Source organism: Rhea americana, unplaced genomic scaffold, assembly GCF_003343005.1.
Source record: "Rhea americana isolate MKP2758 unplaced genomic scaffold, rheAme1 scaffold_408, whole genome shotgun sequence".
Taxonomy (NCBI): domain Eukaryota; kingdom Metazoa; phylum Chordata; class Aves; order Rheiformes; family Rheidae; genus Rhea; species Rhea americana.
In genome coordinates, this window is record NW_028186544.1 from 261,909 (window position 1) to 282,882 (window position 20,974).

Here is a 20,974-nt window from a genome sequence, read left to right on the forward strand (position 1 = left end):
AGCTGTATCTTGAGCAAAGGAGAAATAAAACTTGGAGCAAGGGTCTCCAGACAAGTGAGATAGAAATAACCACCTCAGAAAGATTATTAGAAATAATCAGGAAGCCTATATGTATTGATCAACGGAGATAGCTGTACCTTAGGGCAAGAAGAGTTGATCTAGAATGACACTAATAAAGCTGAGAGATTTTGTAAAGGAAATTAAATCAGACAAGTAAAAGTCCTTCTGTAACATAAATGAGAGAAAGAAGAGGAAAGCACAGTGGGAGGCAGGCTCAGAGCTGGCTGTGAAAAAAAAAAAAGCGTAGACTAGGTGCAGTTTGCACTTGGGACAGACAGCTGGGAGCTGGGTGCAAATTATTATTTAGCAGAAATTGGCAAAAGGATATTGGCAAACATAGCGAAAGATAAGTATTAAACAAATATGGAAATCTTTACATTTCTCTGCTACACAGCCCTGACCTGGAAACTATTTGGGAAGTCTCTCATAATGAGAGTTTTGCTATGCAGGGCAATGTTGAGTAAGGGTCTATTTTGATTCAGCTTCAGTCTACCATGGCAAGAGTCATTTTTTCCTTTGTGATTCCAACCTTCACTCCTGTTTGCTCCCCTCTCTCCCCACACCAATGCTTCACCCCCACCTCTGCTCTTATTTCTTCCTCTTCTCTTCACTTTCTATGCCTCTGCCTGCACTCCTTCATCTATCCTCACKCAACCTTCCTCTTTGCTGCTATGTAAGCATCGTGACACATGGAACTTGCAGTCCCGCTAACAGTCTAGGTCCCTGTCCACATTATCATAGGAAAAACAAAAGCATGCTGCATCACAATAATGTCTTGTTCTGGAATTAAGAGTGGTTCGTTTAAGTTCTTCTGAAGTTTGTGTATTGCAGGACTAGTTGAAAAATCAGGGAGAACCATCTCCATTCCCGGCTATCCAGTTTCCCTCTGCAGTATCCAAACAAAGTGGAGTCTCTGGGACATCACTAATGATCTTGATCTCGAGTGAAAAACCACARTGTTACAGATCTAGCCCTGTATCTGGCAAGGCTTCAATAGTGCTGTAGTTTGGGAGGCTGTTTAAAATAAAAAACTAGAAACTCCAAACTTTACTTCTTTATGTGTTAGCAAATAATAATTTATGTGCACGCAAATGCTGTGTATAAWAACCAGGTGCTAAGTAAATAAGAACTGTGATAGCATGGAAGACCTAAATGTTAACCCCAGTATGTTAAAACAGGAAGAAGTATGCAAAGCCTCACATTGCACTTCTGTGTTCTCAGTGAGTCTCTAAACATCCTGGAGCAGTTGGCTTAGTGGCCTAAATTCCAGGAAATATTGCTATAGTATATGGTATCAAATGAACATTTGCTTTTTCTTCGGAAAAACTGGCAATGCTTTCTCATCTTACCACAATTCAAGAATATCAAATACACTAGGGGATGTTGCTCATGTTTACACCTTCTCTGTAGCTACACGGTTGTGCGAAGTGGACTCAGCCATGAAACAGGCAAGTTGCACTGTCAGTGAGACTCATAGACTGATGTTACCAGGTCCTTGGAGCATCTCACAGCCCTTTCATGAAGCGAGTCAATAATACCCTTCTCATTTATGCTCTGGGCCTTTCATGACCTAGGTTAGTTTATGAAAATGGTGTTTTGTTCTTTTGTTTCTTTAAAGGGAAGGTTGGAAGCTTGTGATGATCCCACTCCACCTGCTGATCTGCAACTGCATGATAGGTATAGCACCATGGGCACTGGTGAGGACAAACAGGACTTGTCTGGCAGTATGTCAAAATAAGATGAGCCTGTAATATTGGTGGAGACTCCCTCCTGCAGGAGTCAGAGGTAGCAACCTCTGCCAACCCCACTAGATGACTCTGGAGGTTTGTTGCTTGATGGGGACTATGATCTGAGATTTTRCAAAGGGACTGCCAAGCCTTATCTGGCCTTCAGACTGTAGCCTCTGCTACCCCTATACTGCCAGGGTAACCGCAGCACATCAAGAGTGACTGCAGAGCCATGGGGGCAAAGTTGAAGGGCATGAGAGCTCGGGTGGTATCTCTTGAATCCTTCCAGTGAAGAAGAATGGCTTGAGCAGAAATGGACTCATCCAGAGGGTCGACACATGAGTGCATGGCTCTTATCACAGATAGGGCTTGGCTTCTATGACTATGAGACAGTCCTTGAGGAAGAAAGGCTACTGTGCAAGAATGAGATCCATGCCAGAGAGGGTGTTATCATAATATTAAGAGAAGCAAGGGTCAAGGAACAGAGCAGATGTATCTTGTCATGACCGCATGCAGGAGAGGTACTCACTCTCTCCTTGTAAAAACAGCACGATTTATGGATCATATCAAATGCCTCTACACAAGCATGCATAGCATGGGAAACAAGCAGGAAAAATTAGAAGTCCATGTGCAAGTGCAGAGCTATAACCTCATTTGAATTATGGAGCCATGGTGGGATAGCTCTTCTGACAGAAATGCTACAGAGGATAGATACAGTCTCTTCAGGAAAGATAGAGGAAAAGGGATTGCACTCTCTGTAAATAAGAGAGCTGGGAGACATAAGGATCAGAGGACAGACCAGCAAAAATAATGTTGTAGGAATTGTCTGCTGCACACCACCTGATCAAGAAGAGGAAATAGATGAAGTCTTCTTTAGGCAGGTGGAGAAATCACTATAGCTGCAGGCCCTGGCACTCACAGGTGACTTCAGCCATGCTAATATGTGCTGGAAGGGCACAAGGAAGGCTTCACACAGCCACTCAGAGATGTTTCTGGAATGTATTGAAGACAATCTGCTGATGCAGGTGATTGATGACCTGACTAGGGAAGATGCTCTGTTGGACCTGCTACTCAAACACAAGGAAGAACAGGTTGAAGAAGTGAAGTCTGGAGGCAGCCTTGTCTGCGGGGACTATGAGACTGTGAAATTCAAGCTTTTTAGAGGCATGAGCAGGACCAATAATAAAATTACAACCTTGAATGTGAGAAGAACAGATTTTTTGCTTATTCAGGAACTGCTTGGTAGGATCCTATGGAAAATTGCCCTGGAGGGCAAAGGCAGAGCTGGTTGGTCATCTTGGAAACCTCCTCAGAGCACAGGAAGAGTCCTTCTCAATGTGCACAAAGTCGAGCAAGAATAGCAGAGGGCCAGCATGGATGAATTTGGAGCTCCTGACTGGCTTCAAACATAAAAAGGAAGTAAATGGAAGATGGAAGCAGGGACCGACTATTCAGGGGAAAATACAAAGCCACTGCTTGTCCGTGTAGGAATAGAATTAGGAAGCAAGAAGAATTTCAGAAAATGGCAAATAAAAAAGGGTGTAAATTCCATTGTTCGGTGTATAGTCAGTAAAAATGCTGAGATTATCAACCACAATCTTAAAAATATTTGAAAAGCAACTTTCATTGTTTTCACTAAACACTTTTAGTAATCTGGGCTCTTTTTTGGTTTTCTTAACATGTTTAGAAAGCAAGATCCTCACACTGATGTATAATCTCGGAAATGCATGAAGTGAGTGGAATCCCAGATAGATGGGGCACAAAAAACCTACAGTAGCTAGTTATTTTCCAGAGAACCGCAGCAGTCGCATAAAGTTGTTTCAGATGTAAGTGATTTTTAAAACTGAAAGATTACATTTTATTGGGAGTTATAACTCAAATGTTAAAAAACTGGCTACTACACAGCTTACAAAGTAAMAGCTAAACATACCATAAATCACATTTAACTCCACAAGGGAGTATAGATGAAATAGTAGCCATCAGTGCCTGACTCTCTTCCYTATTGCAAACTCTTTACAGAATCATTGAGGAGAATAGAAAATCGAGCAGATTTTTTTCTTCTTTCTTTCTAGTGTTCATCTTTCCACATTTCCTATCTCTGCATTGGACATTTAAATGAATACTAAATGGCAGTTCAGTATATGGGATGTACTGTGAGCAGCAATAGTAATGTGTATGTCAGCTATACAGAGGATGAGCAACTAATCCATGTCAGTGCACATCCTATGCAGAAATCTGTCCATTGAGTCATGTATGGGAGTAAATAGAGTTAAATGAGGGCTAAATTTGATTTCATTACTTGGTCCATATGGCAACTGTGGCCTAATTTGAGTCCCTCTACACTGCCCRTGTGGCTGTAAAGATTGAAGACAGAAAATTATGGCTCAGCGGATAATGTGCTGTTTTTCTGAAAGTCCTCACTGTTCTCCATGTTTTCTTGGGACATATGCCCCTATATTTCATTTAGCTGTGCTAAGAATTACTCTTGAAATAAAAAAAAATGGAAATGAATCAATAGAAAGAGGTAATACTCAGACTTGGATGTCTCGGCAGAACCTGGATAATGTTCGAGTATTTGAAAATGCTAAGACGCAAGTTCTTTTTTTTTTTTTTTTTTTTTTTTTTGAAACATTCTTATTTTATTTGTTCTACTCAGGATATGTTACTGAGATGGGAAAAGGAGGAGGAAGGTTGAAAGAAAGAGGAAAACTATTTGATGGTGTAAATATATAAGGCAGCAATGCCAGCCGCAAAAAGGGGCCTCATCATGGAAAAGTATGACTTCTTCAAGCTTGTCTAAAAAAAATTCCTTCTGCTCCAAACATGTCAACCTTGCCCCACCCCAGTGTGCACCCTCAGAGGGGACTAGTGTTGGAGTGGTCCATCCTGAGATGTTGGTGGACCCACAGTGACTCTCCGTGGATGTTTGATGTTATTACAAATTAGGCACTGTCTGACACAGTTTTGAAGGAGGAGGAATATAGAAGGCAGTTTCCTGTCTGCAAGGGAATAGAGGAACTCAGCTGGAGAAGCCTCTGCTACTCCCAACTGATCCTCTTCGCTCCCCTAAAAATAGACACCCAGAACAACCCGAAAAAGGGAAAACAACCATTCCAGCAGAAGATGCAAAAGTCTTCTTGATACGAGCAATTCCACAAAGTTATCGTCTTGACATTCCTGAGGCTTTTTGGAAGAAATTTTGATGAACTTGTTTTCCAGGTAGGCGGAATTTTCTTTTATAGCGTTTGTACAACTATTGAGAGTTTTTCAGATGAGAACAAAAGAACTAGTTTTTGAAATTCCAGCTTGTGCCCTTGCGGATTACACAGCTATTGCCACTGCTCAAAGATTCTTGAACAAGCTGCTAATTTCAAGTATGTTGTTTTCAGACAGTATAAACTGCCATGAAAGGGTAAGGGTTTTTTTCCTGATCTTTTCAGCTTTTGGAGAATTCAGGCATTTTTCCAAGTGCAAGATTTTTTTTCCAGGTGCAGGTATTTTGAGTGACAGATTCTCATGTGCCAGGGCCACCAGAGATCTAGAAACTCCTTCTCTGAAGACCTCTTGAACCAAATTCTTCCCTAGTGCAACTTAGTTGAATTCATCAGTTATAACGCAATTAAGTAATTGTCTGTAACACTAATAGCATGATATCTTTCTGCTGACATGAAGCACGGTGACTGATCTGCTATATTACTCTTCTGTGATTTTAAAAAACTCAGAAATAAAGGTATGTACTCCAGATTAGACTAGCATGTAATTTATGTCTCCTACTTATGCTGAATTTCATTTGCACAATCTCTTCAAAGGTCTCTTCGGAGCCTCTTAGAAAACTCCTGTGGAGTTCATTGCGTTTGGTTTTTTGGAGTCAGCTATTTATGTAGCTCTTTTTTATTTCCGAACTCCTGCATTAGCGCTGTAAAGTGAAGTATGTATTTCTTTCTGGTTTGAAGCTACCAAAATTCCAATAGTTTGCTAGTGGTTATGAGCATACAAAAGTGCTTGCAATATTCACCAGCAGTGGCATATTCTATTCTATGGAAGGAGACCATTCTTGCAGAGGAGGGGGACAATATCTGGGCAGAGTCTGTTTCTCCCAGCTGCAGCCAACCTTTCTACAAGTTTGGTCTCCTTTTGGTGCATCTTGCRCTGGCTTAAATCCTATCATAACTGCAGTAGGATAGCTGTGAAAGAGCTAGACTCCCTACAACATGCAGGAAACCATCCCAATGGATGGCTCACCCATTGATTAAGGCTATGGGATGTGTTTGGGTAGAGAGTGTGACAAACATTGAAATTCCTTCATATAGAATGTGCAAATACAGAGTGCATATGAATAAGGAAGATGATGTGTGTTTAAACGAACTTTTTTCCAAATGAGAGACACTTTTTTCTGGTTTTATTTTACTTAACAAATGTTTGAGCAGAGTAAAATGCTGTCTGTGTATCTGGATAGCAACACAGGCACTACCCATTGGTCATGACTATGAAAAAGTTGGGATTGGGTGGATGATAGACCAGCAGTGCAGTTTTAAAATTTAGTCTACATAGCTAGTGTAATTTTCTTTCCTGATAGTGACACAATTTTGGCAGCCTTAAATAAACTCCTTGCAAACAGAGTTAGCTTAGAATGAGGAACACCTGAATTTTTGTAAATTCAGGAAAATAATTTCCTCAGCTATAACAGATGTTGTAGTATTGAAGGAGAAGAGTAAGGTGAACCAGGAGGAACTTCAGGCATATCAATGAATGCAAGACCGTAGGTCTCCGGTCAGGCAGTTGAGATGAACTTTCTAGTGCATTAAAAATTGATAAACTGCCTCTGCTTTCTGGAGCACTATGAAGGATAAGGTCAGTTGTATTTGCAGGAAACTCCTCCTCTACCTTATGAGAAGAGAGAGTATCCCCAGAGACAATGTGCAGATAGTAATTTATAAGTTTACAACAAAGCCCAGAGTAATTTGCATGTTTGAAAGAGTCATTTCATTACAAATCATTTATTTGCTGTAATATTACCTCTAATTCAGATGTTCATAGTGGAAAGGAGTACCCATGAGCACAGACCTTGGGGCCTCCTTTAAGACTGCCATTATTGCAGGGCCCTGTGTAGATAATTTCATATAGATTTGCAATGGTGTGGGTAGTGACTGGATCTCCTGATGTGTGAGTTGAGTGTGGAAACAACAGGCATGCTATAGGGCGCTACTAAGGCATGTGAGGCATGGGTCAAGACCATACACTTTTCTGCTGAGCACTTGAGGCATCAAGTGGGAGCATAGCCCCTAACACAGCCTAATGCCCTCATAATCTGTTTAGGGGACTTAAAACCATTCCTGGAGATTCTTGGATTTTTCCTTGCATGCATTTTGTATATCTTTCTTGTGGAGAAAGAGATGTATCACTTAACAGTACAGCTACTGAGAGAAGAAAATTTCAGGTGAAATCCTTGTGAGGCCTTATTTCTACAAAACCCTGGTCCTGCTATTGCAGAGGGAAGGAAAGGAGACAAGAAGGAACAGCATGGGCAAACTCAGGTATTCAAATATCATGAGTTAGCTGCCAAAGTCATAATATTCAGTTTGCTCTTTCTGTTTCTTTTTTTTTCTGTCCTACCACCACTCAGAAATTGTCTCTAACATCCAGAAAATGCAGTAGTCTCAAATATACACTTTTRTCAGTGAAAGCTGAGATTTCCATCCAAACACTTCACAGCAGGGGCTGAAGCTGTAAGCAAAATATCAAATGTTATGAGGTTTGCAACAGAATCACAACAGCTGATAACACTGTGAGGATGATGGGCTAGGCAATGGTGCCTATTCTAACCTAGCAGACTCCTTAAACAAAGAGAGAGGCTTTCACCTCCTCCATCCACGTACTATTAATGAAATCACCAAATGGGATTCTGCTATAGCAGAAGGCTAGTGTAGCTCCACATGCTGAGATCTGTGAACACTTTTTCTAATGTGTGGGGAAGGACCTGTATATGTCTTCCAGCTGAATGCTGCGCTCACTGCCCTGTCCTCCAGCTCCTGGTTCATGCTTCACATTTGTGGAAAGTCCTTGGCACAGCCCTGAAAGCTGAGGCTGAGAAGGGAATGGATGGGGCTGTGCTGGAAATGACTGCTTGGCTGGCATGGGTGGGGAGATCCCTGCTCTTGGGACCAGGATATGGGCGTTGACATGGGAAGTCAGATGAGTATGTGCAAATAGGTAGCATGAGCAGCAAAACTTTTTTTTTTTTTTTAAGTGACTGTGTAATGTAGTAGAATAAAGGAGATCATGGATGGCAAGGTAGTAAAGTATGTCCAATGTTTTGAGATGTAGTTTTTCTGTATCCCATTTCTGTCTGTGCAGTGGCAAAGGCCATAGTGTTAGACTGATACAGTATAAAGTCATGAGAGCTGTGGGCAAGGGCAGTCGTGTGCCAGAGCTGACCCCCCCCTTATCTGTGAAGTTTTAACTGCCCCCTCTCTAATTCATGTGACTCTCCCTGTAGAGAAGCTCTTCTGCACTGTGCCTTTCTCATCCTCACATATGGCTGGAGGAAGGGAGCTGGTTAAACTCAGGATGCTGTGATCTGTGAGTCAGATGGTACTTTGCCAAAACCTCCAGTATTTCCAGTCTCTCCAAAAAGTGATGTCTCCAGCTTCCTGCATAATCACTAAGGACTGGCTTTAAAATGATTCTGTCTAAATGCACAAAGTTGTTATTTTTTTCAAGAAATCAAGGTCTCCTGCAAATCTCGTTTGTGGAGGACAGATAAGATGAGACAAACCTGTAGTTTGAGTGAGGAAGCCTTGATCTTAACCAATATGCTCCTTTTTAAAATAAGTATTTTATACTTATAACATCTATTCTGTTCTCTGCCACATTGACCTATACATGGACTTTATGAGGTCACACGCAGATCTTTTGCTAAATAGCTTTGCAGCCTCTCTGAGCTCYTTGCTGGAGGGGAAGGGAAAGGACCCAGGGCCAAAGTTATCAGCAGGGGCATTTGGGTGTTGAGGTGGAGGTATGTGAAAAGCCCTGACCATTAGAGATTTTCCTGGGCCATGGATGTGAGGCACCCCAAATTGGTGCTGCTGAAGTTTTCAGATCTCTGTACCTCTTGTCCCTTCCCAGAAATTCTCCAAAGGCTGTGGGTTCCTTCTTTCCCTATCTAAAATCCCACCTGAGCTTTGGCTCTCTCAAGCTTGTTGGAAAATGCATAGCCCTTAGTAAGGAAGAAGGCTGTCACTGGTGTAAGGGTACCATCAGCACTGATAGAAAGAGGCCATTCCAGTGTAAAGCAGTTTGCAGAATCCTGTGATATACACTGAAGTTTTCATTGTAAACTGAAATGGGATATATCTCACTGTGGAATAGCTGGTCACTAGCTACACAGAAAGGGGACTCTAGTGAGATGGTAGCAGAGCTGAGCTATCTGTTGTCTTCATGTAATACCATTTCCAATGCACCTAAGGCAGCAGCTAGCTGCACATACTTCCCCTGCAATGCCCGAGTAGCCCCACTCAAGGGAGAATGAATGTGTTTTCATATCCATTGAGGCCTTGGACTACTCCAAGAGCTACCAGCAAATGACATTTAAGGAAGCAGCTCTCTTTCTGGAGTTCATTCAGGCCTACTTTTCATAACACATTGACACATATCTCTTATTGCCTGGCTTGTGTTGAGGTGACCACCAAGCAGAAAAGTGGCCTGTGTGCCATGAAGCTGCCGTTCTAGCACAAGTGTCCTCCAGTCATTATCTRTAAGTATCTGAAGGGAAGGTGTCAAGGGGGTGGGGCTAAACTCTTCTCAGTTGTCCCATGCAAAAGGACGAGAGGAAACAGGCCAAAACTGAACCACAGGAAGTGCCGCCTGAATGTGAGGAAGAATTTCTTCCCTGTGAGAGTGACAGAGCACTGGAATGGGTTGCCCAGGGAGGTTGTGGAGTCTCTTTCTCTGGAGATCTTCAAAGCCTGCCTGGATGCAGCCCTGTCTAACATGCTCTAGGAGAGCCTGCTTGAGAAGGGGGGGTTGGACTAGATGATCTCGAGAGGTCCCTTCCAACCTTACCCATTCTGTGATTCTGTCATAAAGACAACTTCTTCCTCCACATTCTTTGCTGATAATAATTGTTGCTTGTGTTTTGTCTTGGAATATCTTTTAAACTCCTGGGTTCTTTTGAACACTTGTATGCATCCCCAAGGCCTTTTCAGACTAGATCTCCACTTTTCCTTCTGCTTAATTTATCACAGAATCAGTAAGGCAGAACTTCCTGTATTTCAGTTTGTGCCTGTTGCCTCTAGTCCTATCGCATGGCAATATTGAAAAAAGTTTGGCCCCATCCCCTTGACACCCTCCCTTCAGGTATTATACACATTGATAAGATCCCCCCCTCAGTCTTCTCTTCCCTAGGCCAAAGAGGCCCAGCTCTTGCAGTCATTCCTCAGATGTCAGATGCTCCAGCCCTCTGATCATCTTTGTAGTCCTATGCTGGACTCTCTCCAGTAGCTCCATGTCTCTCTTGTACTGGAGAGCCCAGAAATGGACACAGTACTTGAGATAAGGCCTCATCAGGGCTGAGTAGAGGGGCAGGATCACCTCCCTCGACCTGCTGGCAACACTCTTCCTAATGCASYCCAGGARACCATTGGCCTTCCTGGCCACAARGGYRCATTGCTGCCTCAGAGTCAACTTGTCACCCACCAGCACTCCCAGGTCCTTCTCTGCARAGCTGCTTTCCAACAGGTCAGCTCCCAGCTTGTAGTGGTGCATGGAGTTATTGCTCCCTAGGTGCAGGACCTTGCACTTGTCCTTGTTGAACCTCATGAGGTTTCTCTCCACCCAGCTCTCCAGCCTGTCCAAGTCTCTCTGAATGGAGGGCCCTGGACAGGTCTTATCATAACCCCACACAGAATGTGCTCACATGTGCAGCTGTACTTTAAAGACCTAGTCATGTGTTGAATACTAAAGTTATGCTCTTTCTCAAATGCCTCTTTATCCATCTCTTCACCCCATAGGTTGTGCCTGCTACACAGCAGCACRGTTAAACAAGGGATTTTGAATCATTAGGGTATGTACAGGCATCATCATGGTAAGGTGGAGGCAGAAGGGGCCTGCTGCACTCCACTTGCGYTCACACTGAGCAGGTGAAGAAATGAGCGCAGGTGGTTACATCCACATGAGTCTGAAGTGATGTTCACTGGAACTGATGTGATAAGGGGGCAGCTGGACTACATATGGAGAGCTACTGTGGAATCTGAAGCTCCTGACATCAGCTCCATCACCTGATTCCCTCCCCTCAGAGTGACAGAGGAGCTAAAATACTTCTAAATTATTTGCACAAGACTCCAGCAAAGTAAATGTTTCGAAGTTACTTAGCTTTCAAATCAATATAAAAATCTACATTAGTGACCCAGAGACTTATCCCCTTTTGGGCATTGCAGTGATGGAGAGGTAATATATGAGTAGAAGGGTCACTCTCCAGGGTTTACCGGGAGCAATGGCTGGCTTTGCTTGTACCCAGAAGAGTTAGGAGGTGGTATGTTGTGCTTAACAACTTACTTGTATTTTCCTACAGGCATTTAAGTATCCAGAGGAACTGCTGAGATGTTCCAACAAGCCTTTTTTTCCACTCTTCTTTGTATGGTGCTAGTTCCTCTCCATGCTCAGTTTGATTTCGATCCTGGAGACGTCAGTTCTACCTCCTGTGCAGGTATTAACCAGATAATTTGAGTCTCTCTCTCTCTCTCTCTCTCTTTCCTTTGTAGGTAGTAATTTTTTGGAAAGCTATGACCATTCTCAGTTCAAGAGCCTATTCACAAGGAACTATTTCTGGCATGTTATACTTCATCTGTTCCTTTGCACTCCTGGGCAGTACCCTGGCATAGTGATCTGTCATTACGTATGAAAGTCAAAACCCTCATTTCTGAGTTTGTATTGGAGTGCGGAGAGTTTGGAAATGAAGAGCTCAGATCTGCTAGTGCTGGATTCTCCCCACTGATGGAATACTAAATACAAATAAGTCCTCAGAACTGAGTTCCGTATCCAACATTAAAAATAATCAATTTTGAATTTGATGATTTTCACACTTACTAGTTGCAATGTGAAGGAGTTTGTTTATATGTCCAGCCTGAGTAGAGAAAACAGCAAGACTTCAAGACTGATTCAACATAGTGRATCTTAAGATTTTGAAGTCCTTAATACTAAAGCATCTTCTGCCTGAATACAGATATTACTGCTAGGACTAGTGTTTCTAGTGTAGACTTTTTCCCAGTGTTGCACTTGGGTATGGTTCTTTTGAAATTGTCCATAGCTTAGAGAGAGCAACCAGCAGTGTAGCAGTCAGGGTATTCATTTGAAGCACAGGAGAGCAATGATCTTATCCTTGCTCTTCTCTGTTCAAAGCAGGGACACGATCAGTTTCCTTAATCAGGGACTTAGTTTCTTCCAGTCCAGGTGGAAATATCTTATGATTAGTAGCAGTAGTAACACCCTCACAGGAATCTGAATCTCATGCCTTGTGCTGTATTTTGCTCTGTTTAAAATTCTGTGTTCTTCAAATTCTGTGGCCCGTTTCTGGGCATTAAAGAAGGGGATGCAATGTTACACGAAGTGCTCTGACAGATCATTGTTTCCATGCAGAAAAGAGGGACTGCCCTATCAATGTGTACTTCATCATTGACACTTCGGAGAGTGTTGCTCTGCAGACTGTGCCTATCCAGAGCCTTGTGGATCAGATAAAGCGGTTCATCCCTGTGTTTATCAATAAACTGGAGAATGAGGTCTATCAGAACCAAGTCTCCATCACTTGGAGGTTTGGAGGACTTCATTACTCGGATGTGGTGGAAATTTACAGCCCTTTAACAAGCAGCAAAGACACATACCTCACCAAGCTGTATGCTATTAATTACCTTGGCCGGGGCACCTTCACAGACTGTGCTATCTCCAACATGACAGAGCAGATCCAGAGCCAAATGGCCCCTGGTGTGAATTTTGCAGTGGTCATCACAGATGGCCATGTAACTGGCAGTCCCTGTGGAGGAATGAAGATGCAAGCTGAGAGGGCACGAGACATGGGGATCAAGCTCTTTGCAGTGGCCCCCAGTGAGAATGTCTATGAGCAGGGACTACGGGAGATTGCCAACCTGCCACATGAGCTGTATCGCAACAACTATGCCATCACACAGAAAGACACCCTTGACATCGATGTGAACACTACAGAGAGGATAATCCAAGTCATGGTAAGTGCCATTGACTCATGCTGCCCCAGATGCTCTTTCTTACTTGAACTGGAGACAGAGAGCATAATGAGGGGAGCCAAAATGGTGTGGCAGAGAGGGATAGTTAGGGGGAGTCCTCAGAGACAGGTGCTCACCATTAAGCATATAAAAGGTCCCATCAAACAGTATCAGCAATGCAAAAGGCTGGTTCAGTAGTGCAATGTGTGGCTGAGATGTGGGACACCCTGAGCAATCATGCAGAGTCCCTGTGCCTGTGTTCCCTTCTGGAAAACAGGATAGCAGTGTCACCCCACCAAGGAGAGGTGACAGGAGAAACTGTGCATGGAAAGCTGGGATGCTTTAAGCACATGCAGCAAGGCATTTCTAGATAGGCTGCCATCCAAACGATGTCTGTTCCACTAGGTCAGATCTATGCGGCCTTCCAAAAGCCTGGGACCACATGGAAAAGCATGCCAAAATGAGATTGCAGAGTGAGGGTTTGAGCTTCCTATCAGGTATCAGAATGATGTTTAAGGCCCCATCCACGAGGCACTGATAATCAGGGATTCTGTCAGGCATATTTAAAGCCGTGAGACCTTTACTACTTTCTTTTCCTTATAGTAATATACATCTCCAAGGGGAGACACATGGCTGTAATGATATTTTTCTCTTAGAGATGACTAGCTTACTGATTCTGTTTATCCTGTTTTCTCCTTTGCAGAAACATGAAGCATATGGAGAGGTGAGTGAGCAGCATTTTTATGCTATTCCCACAAAACACAGGTTAAAGCTTCCTTGCTTAAAGTAGATCAGCTTGTACTTCAAAAGAGTGGGCCTGATTGTACTCTGAGCTACAAAGGGCAGGAACTCTGCCTGCCTGTGGAAGGAAGTACAGGGTCTGAGGACCAGTCATTTTACCTACCAGTTAAAATCAGGTAATAGACTCTCCCCTTTCTGCATCCCTACCCCTGTGATTTCCCTCACATTAGTGGACTCAGGTCTATTCACTTAATCTCTCTGGGGGCCTCATCTCATCATTTTGGATTTGGAGACATATTTTGTAGGTGGTCTGCAAACTAAAGCTAATGAAGGTTGATTTTGTGTGGATGGACCTTGGCCCCCAGATAGAGATGTATGCAGAATGATGTACCAAAATGCAGGTGAATTCCACTGARGGCCCAAGAACATCAAGCCCAGAATGCCTTTTGTTAGACGTTTAACAGTCTTGTTCTTTGTGTTTGGGCCCAGAGCCAAACCGAGATGAATGTGTTTATGGTAACTTTCTGCTTTTAATTTATGAGTAGGATTTTTCAGTATGCTTATTACTGCCTGAACTGTGATTCCACTAGATCACAGTTTTTAGCAGTTTGTCACTGGCAGTTTTTAACCACTTCAATCAATGGAAGAAGTGAATGGGCAGCGTAGACCTCTGGTGCACACAGCCGTGCTTTGGGTGCATACTSGCTCAGAACACGAAGTGAAAGGCACACTGAGACTGTAAACCTCCTGTTTAATTTTGTATTTTTCAGTGCTACAAGATGAGCTGCCTGGAGATTGCAGGTCCACCTGGTCCCAAGGGATACCGAGGGCAGAAGGTAAGTCGTCCTATTCTATGTGAAGAAAATAATGCCAGTGCCTGTCACAGATATTCTGTGGATCCTTAGATCTCCTCACTTCAACTGCAATAGCTTTCAAACATGTAGCATCCTTGTGGGAAAGAACTCTGCAACATCTAAGTTGGTCCTGGGAGATTATACTGCTGGAGCACACACCCAGTATCACCTCATGACCATGCTGAGGATGATGCACCAGCAGCAGTGCAGAGAAGCATCCTAGAGTCAGCCATGTTAGCCAAGACCAGCTTGAGCTTTGGCACTTTAGAGCACCTTTGACACGAGAATTGCTGTTGGGACAGCAGGAGCAAACCACAGGTTTTCTCAGCAGGATGTGCTACTCCCGTGTGCAGGGTGTCTCATTCTACCCRAATCCACAGCATGCTCCAACCTCTGTTGAGCCAGGTTGTGAGTTCCCCTCCCCAAACAGCCTTTCTCCTGCCTTCCCTGGGATAAAGCAGATCTGCTTCCCCGAGCACGCTAGTGGAGGCCCTCTCGAAGCAGCCAAAGAGAACCTGATGTTACTAGAAATTGTCTTTTATTTACATTTAGTACCAAGCCCTRTCTTATGATTTGTTTCGTTCTTAGGGTGCGAAGGGGAACATGGGTGAACCAGGCTCCCCCGGACTGAAGGGACGACAGGTGAGTTGTGGAAACTCTTCCCTCTGCTGCAGTTAGCAGTGTTCTTCCAGTGTTAAGTGAAGTTGCATCTGCATTATGCCCTCGTTAATTCTCAGTTTCTCTTTTCTTTAAGGGTGATCCAGGTATTGAAGGCCCAATTGGATACCCTGGTCCGAAGGTAAGAATCATAGAGCCAGTGACCGAGCTCTTTGCTTTTTTTTGTTTGGTTGGGGTGTTTTTTTTTGTTTGTTTGTTTGTTTGTTTGTTTGTAAAGCAGGGAGAAATTCAGGTTAATTTCCCAGTATTCAATATTGCTTCCCTTCTTGCCCCTCCCCTGCATTACCCTCCTCTACTGAAAGTAGAGGACACCCATCAGTCAGTTCCCCAACTGTGTACCTGAATGCCACCATGTCAAAGTCAGGTGCCTGGCATATCTTTCTCCTCCAAAGTCTTCTGACTAGCATTCAAGGAGTTCTATAATTCCGGTTGCTTTGATTCAGGCACTTGACATGGCTTTAGGAATTGTTTCATTCTGGAAAGCATGTGAAGCATTGGGATCCAACTGCTGCCTGTAGGTAGGCATGTGTCAGTCCTTGGTGGCGCAGAGAGCTCTACTTCTCCCTCTTGACCTGCCCATCTCACCTGTAATTCCCCTGCGTGTCTGCTCTCTGTGTTGCTTCCACTGCTGCCAGTCCCCAAGCACTAACAGAACATTTTTCCTCTTTTCTTTTTGTCTTGCCCTAGGGTGTTCCAGGACTGAAAGGAGAAAAGGTGAGAAAAAAGCTCTGATGGTGTCAGGTCACTGGGCCAGAGGGCATCTGTTCGTTGTAATAGAAGGTGGTTTGTGTCAGAGTTTAGCCAAGGTTGTGGGAAAAATAATCCTATTAATAAGAGCTTGAGGAAATGAGGAGAGATTTTGCAATGCCTCTCAAGGCCTGTGTCCTCCTTCAGGCATTTTTCATGGTCTTGTGACATTTTTTATGTTCTTACTAAGCCTCTTGGGAAGTGGGGTAGTCAATTACATTCCAACATTCGATGTTCAAAAATATAGGTAGATCTTCTAGCATTAGAGGAGAAACTGCATTGAGTGACTTCATAACTAACTAAAGCAAAGCCTGATCCAGGGCTAGTGCAGATCACTCTTTTGCTTGTGACATTAGGGAAAATACAACACTTTGAACCAGCTGATGATCTGGTCAGTGGAGAATATGAAGCAAGGAACTCTCCGGAGAAATGGGTCCCAGCTTCTTTTTCTACAGAGCAGGGAGTGACAAAGAGATTGCAGTCATTTGCACAAAACACTGTGTCTGAGCATCCATAGTCCCCTTATATAYAAATTAAGGAACCAGAAGGAAATTTTGTGTAAGTCTAGCCATTCTTCCCTAGAACATGGTTCTATGACTGAGAGGAGCATGATATTGGCAGACTGGCTGAGTCCTGTCCTATTTTTTTTCCACAGGGCGAGATTGGATCTGATGGACGAAGGGTAAGAAAGGACCTTTTCTACCTTGCATGTTGTTCCACCTTTGAACTTTTGAATGTCTCTAACAGATAACTAATTCCTCTTTTTTTCCCCCTTGATCCTAGGGTGCTGCTGGCTTGGCAGGCCGGAACGGCACTGATGGCCAGAAGGTAACAGCGCCGGGAACATACTGTAAATTCACTACCATTGCTTCATTTCTTGATGTCCCATTTTGCCAACAGATAATTTTGTTTCTCCCATCCCAGCCACTTCCATCCTAATCTCACTGAGGTTTCTAAGAACTTGTTTGCACGTTATTCTGCAATGTCTTGTAGAAATATTTAAGTTGGAGATGTATTCATTCGGGTCACAGAAGTGCTATATAGCTTCATCAAGCTCGCTACAAGAATATATAACCCAGACTGTGCTCTTGCTTCAGAATTTGCTACAATCARATCATCTGGGTGTAGATACCTCATCTTTAGTGTTAGTGACCTACATACACCCATACAGGATGTGTACGCTGTCTTTGTATGCATTTAGTTTTTACAGGCAATTTCCTGTGCTAAGGTTTAATYTCTAAAGTGCTGCTTGCTCTTACTGTTAAAGATGTAAGGCTAAGTTCAAGTACCTTGTAACAAAGTCCCTAAAACCCTCTGCCCCCTCTAAGGTGAGGTAGCCTAAGTTGAGAAAATTTTAGCTGGCCTTGTTTGCTGACTAGTATACATTGGTTTTGCTCTGCACTTTATTTTCTTCCCAGCTAAGTAGAAATGTGAGTTTACACCAATTCTTCCTTCTATGTCTAAAATGCCTGTTGAAGCTCTAAGACACAGAAGTCTTATAATTGAGATATAAAACTGTGGTTCCATCATACACTTGAGTCAACCTGGCAAGGACGGAAACTGAGCTTCCTCTTTCAGCATCAATGAGCAGTTAGTTAGACTGGCTTAGCTGTGTCATGAAATTACACTCCATGTATTAGCAAAGAGCTGAAAATTGCCAGTAATGTCCATTATACAAAAGCCAGTAAATGCTAGCATATGGACGATCTAAGTGTTGACTTTTCCTACCCCTCTCCAACTGGGACTAGCTGTATAATGGCTTCTAACAAAGCAGTTCTGGAGCACAGAGCTAGACTGTCATTATTCTAAAATCATTGGTCAGATAGCATGATTACTAAGATACACAACGTTGGACATGAATGACTGTGAAATCCAACTTCAAGAGATATTTTCATAAGCCTCGACTTACGACTCAGGGCATATACGCRGGGAGAATGTTCTTGAATTCTTAGCAATAGCCCTAGAGCCCTTCAGGATTTTCCAAGGTGCCCAGACTACATTATTTGTCTCCATTTGTATCTGCACACCACAGACAGCAACATTTCTGTTTAAGGAACACATTTGCTTTTTATTCTTTAACTGATCACAGATATGTTCAGTTGATAATGTTAAAATCAGTATCTCTGTTACATGAAGAGCTATATTTCTTCCCTTCTGATACCAAGAATTTTTCTGTCTTTTTCTTTTGAATATTCGCTCTCCAGGGCAAGCTGGGGAGAATTGGACCACCAGGCTGTAAGGGAGACCCTGGTGATAAGGTAGGAATGCATTATTCTTTCATCCAACAAATCAGATGAGCAGCCCCACTAACTTTACCTGATGAATGAGTTACACATGCAGTAAGATATGGCTAATGAGAGGTTATTAGCCCATTTTTCTATCTATTGCATAGTCCAGTCCCAGGCTTGCAAAAGGGACCACAGCCTGAAATGGCTGCTTTCCATAGGCAGGAAAACTGGAATCCCTTAGTGTTGCTCCGTTCAATGAATGGAGGAGCAGCTGCTCTTTACATTAAGAGTAGCAGCAAGCATAAGCTGAGTTTGAGGCACTACAGAGTGACTTTCTAAGGGTTTTGATTTATTCTGCAAGAAAACTGTACATTTAATGTTACTGAAGAATGTACAATTCTTAGTTCTTTTCCTCCCTAGGGCCCTGATGGCTATCCAGGAGATGCAGGAGAACAAGGACAAAGAGGAGATGAAGGTGCAAAGGTACATGTATTCTGAACAGTGACCAGCGAATATGGACAGAGACCACCAGCAGGGACAGCGAGACACCATTGGTTACATTTATTCTTAACTTCACTGGTACTCACAGAGCTGGTAAACTCTATCCTGCCTCTGCGGCATGGATCCTATCACCAGAAACAGGAACCAAGGGAAGAGTTTTGCTGACCATCCTCGCTGGGTTCCATATGGTGYTTATCAGTGTTATACAACAAAATCCTGATGTCAGTAATGACCATTGTTCTCTGGCTATTTCAGGGAGATCCTGGCCGGCCTGGTCGCAGTGGACCTCCAGGACCTCCAGGGGAAAAAGGGAGCCCGGTAGGTTCATGCAACATCTATGTCTCCACTGTTTTACCAGAATTGCTCCATGTGGCACAGATCCAGAGCATTATCAGCTGCAGAGAGTGAGCCACTGGTCACAGGGCAGCTGTTACACAAATACAAGAAGGGGTGTGTTCGGATATGAGTCTGTTCAAGGATGGACTATATGACATAGGAAAACAGATGTACATCTTCCTCTGTCTTTACACAAACTCTGTTTCTTTTCCAAGGGTCTTCCAGGCAATGCTGGAGCCCAAGGACCTCCTGGAAGCAAGGGAGGAAGAGGTGAACCAGGACCTCCTGGGCCCAAAGGAGAGCCTGTAAGTTTCTGAAAAGCTCTCTGAAAAGTGTTCACACTGCAGTATGATCCAGGTACATAAAAGAACTTTGGACAGGCCATCAGGAAAGACAACAGAAACCTATTACCTTGATGTCTGAGCAAGGCCAAGAATCTCCCCTGTTAGCCTGCCTGCCTGCCCTGCTTTCTGCATCCCAAAAGATTAACAGGTGCATATCTCCTTGTCTACCATTGCTGATAAATCCCAGTGTGAGTGCTAATGCCTGCCTGGAGCTCATCTTAACCTTGGTAGGGCTTTGTGAGAGTACATGAGAGTTACCTCTGAGTTTGTCATGGCAGTTCGCACCAAGGATGAGGCAACAAATGATTTATACCTGGCAAGTAGCTTAAATTGTCTGCTTCTTGTATAATCTGCATAGGTTTCCCCTCTTTTTTTACAACTGTTCTAGACTCTTTCCTGYCAGCTAGATATTATCCAGTCCCCTTAACTGCAAGGAAAACATTAAAAGCATGAAGCCCAAGAACCCTGAGCTTCTTTCAGCAACCTGAAACACAATCTTCCTCATCTTAACAGAGTAGTACCTCTATAATTCTAAATTTGATRTCTTAAAGTGTTCCTTTAGCCATTTCACTTAAATCATTTCAGAGAAGCACACCATGTTCCCACATAACCACGTGCCTCTGTGCATGCCCAGGTACGCTTAGACTGTCCTCTAGAAAGTTCCTCAGATCACTGACTTCTCACAGGAGTGGACTGAAGCCAACATCCCTAGGAAGAATAAAGCAGCAGAGCTCCATCAGTATCAAGAGACCAGAGCCTAGGTGGTGCAGATCAGTTGATGTGTTTGTGCAAGATCCAAAGAGGGAAGCTAAGGCAGATGAGCTRAAAATAAAGCAGAGTATTTAATCCTGAGGGGATGAAGTATAAGTGTCAGTGTGGACACTGCAACAACGACCGTACCGAGATAATCATCTGGTTCTGACTTCCCAAGAGCCCCCAAGCAGTGTCTGATATGGGCATGCATGTTCCCTAGCTGTCAGGCACACGTTCCTAAGGGGGGGGGCGGGTCAGGAGATGTGTTTCTTGAGCTAGGAGGGGGAAGGCAGAGGCAGCCGAGCATCACTGTTTCAGGTAACATTGCTGTTTGCATCCAGTTTATGACATTGCTTTCTGTGTTTGCCAAGGGTCGACGTGGAGATCCAGGGACAAAAGGCAGTAAAGGGAGCCCTGGGGCCAAGGGAGAAAGGGTGAGTAAAGCAACTGCACACACCATTGCAAACAAGACTAGATGTGTACGCTTGCATGATGCACTGCCGCCCAGCCATTGAAGTGCCCAAGGCCAGAATTGCAGATCCCAGTGTTGCTTGTGAGTTCTGCTCCCATTGTGTCCTGACCTCAAGGAGTCATGACAGTAAGCTCTGAAAAGTGCATGTGAATCCTACTSTAGCAGGACTTGATCCAGAGGTGAGTGAGGATGAAGGATGGTAATGCTCAAGGCTGACAGTTGTGTACAGAGGGCCTGTACCCTGCCCTGACATCCTCTCTTGAACTGCTGCTAAGAGGCACCAGATTTGATAACAGCATCACTCC

The 20,974-nt window shown here is 43.6% G+C and overlaps 1 protein-coding gene across 2 annotated transcripts in view; it reads left to right on the plus strand.

The window, feature by feature from the left end:
* The first annotated feature begins 4,753 nt into the window (after positions 1 to 4,753).
* COL6A2 (collagen type VI alpha 2 chain) overlaps positions 4,754 to 20,974 on the plus strand; it is a 34,323-nt gene continuing 18,102 nt past the window's right edge. The window contains exons 1-15 of one of the 2 annotated variants that reach the window (XM_085314572.1): positions 4,754 to 5,006; positions 11,356 to 11,490; positions 12,420 to 13,018; positions 13,719 to 13,739; positions 14,527 to 14,592; positions 15,199 to 15,252; positions 15,365 to 15,409; positions 15,976 to 16,002; positions 16,691 to 16,717; positions 16,819 to 16,863; positions 18,240 to 18,293; positions 18,684 to 18,746; positions 19,020 to 19,082; positions 19,316 to 19,405; positions 20,569 to 20,631. In XM_085314572.1, coding sequence (XP_085170698.1) covers positions 11,385 to 11,490; positions 12,420 to 13,018; positions 13,719 to 13,739; positions 14,527 to 14,592; positions 15,199 to 15,252; positions 15,365 to 15,409; positions 15,976 to 16,002; positions 16,691 to 16,717; positions 16,819 to 16,863; positions 18,240 to 18,293; positions 18,684 to 18,746; positions 19,020 to 19,082; positions 19,316 to 19,405; positions 20,569 to 20,631 — 1,323 coding nt within the window. In that variant the 5' untranslated portion in view covers positions 4,754 to 5,006; positions 11,356 to 11,384. The remainder of the gene's footprint in view (positions 5,007 to 11,355; positions 11,491 to 12,419; positions 13,019 to 13,718; positions 13,740 to 14,526; positions 14,593 to 15,198; positions 15,253 to 15,364; positions 15,410 to 15,975; positions 16,003 to 16,690; positions 16,718 to 16,818; positions 16,864 to 18,239; positions 18,294 to 18,683; positions 18,747 to 19,019; positions 19,083 to 19,315; positions 19,406 to 20,568; positions 20,632 to 20,974) is intronic. The other variant, XM_085314571.1, reaches the window with a different exon arrangement.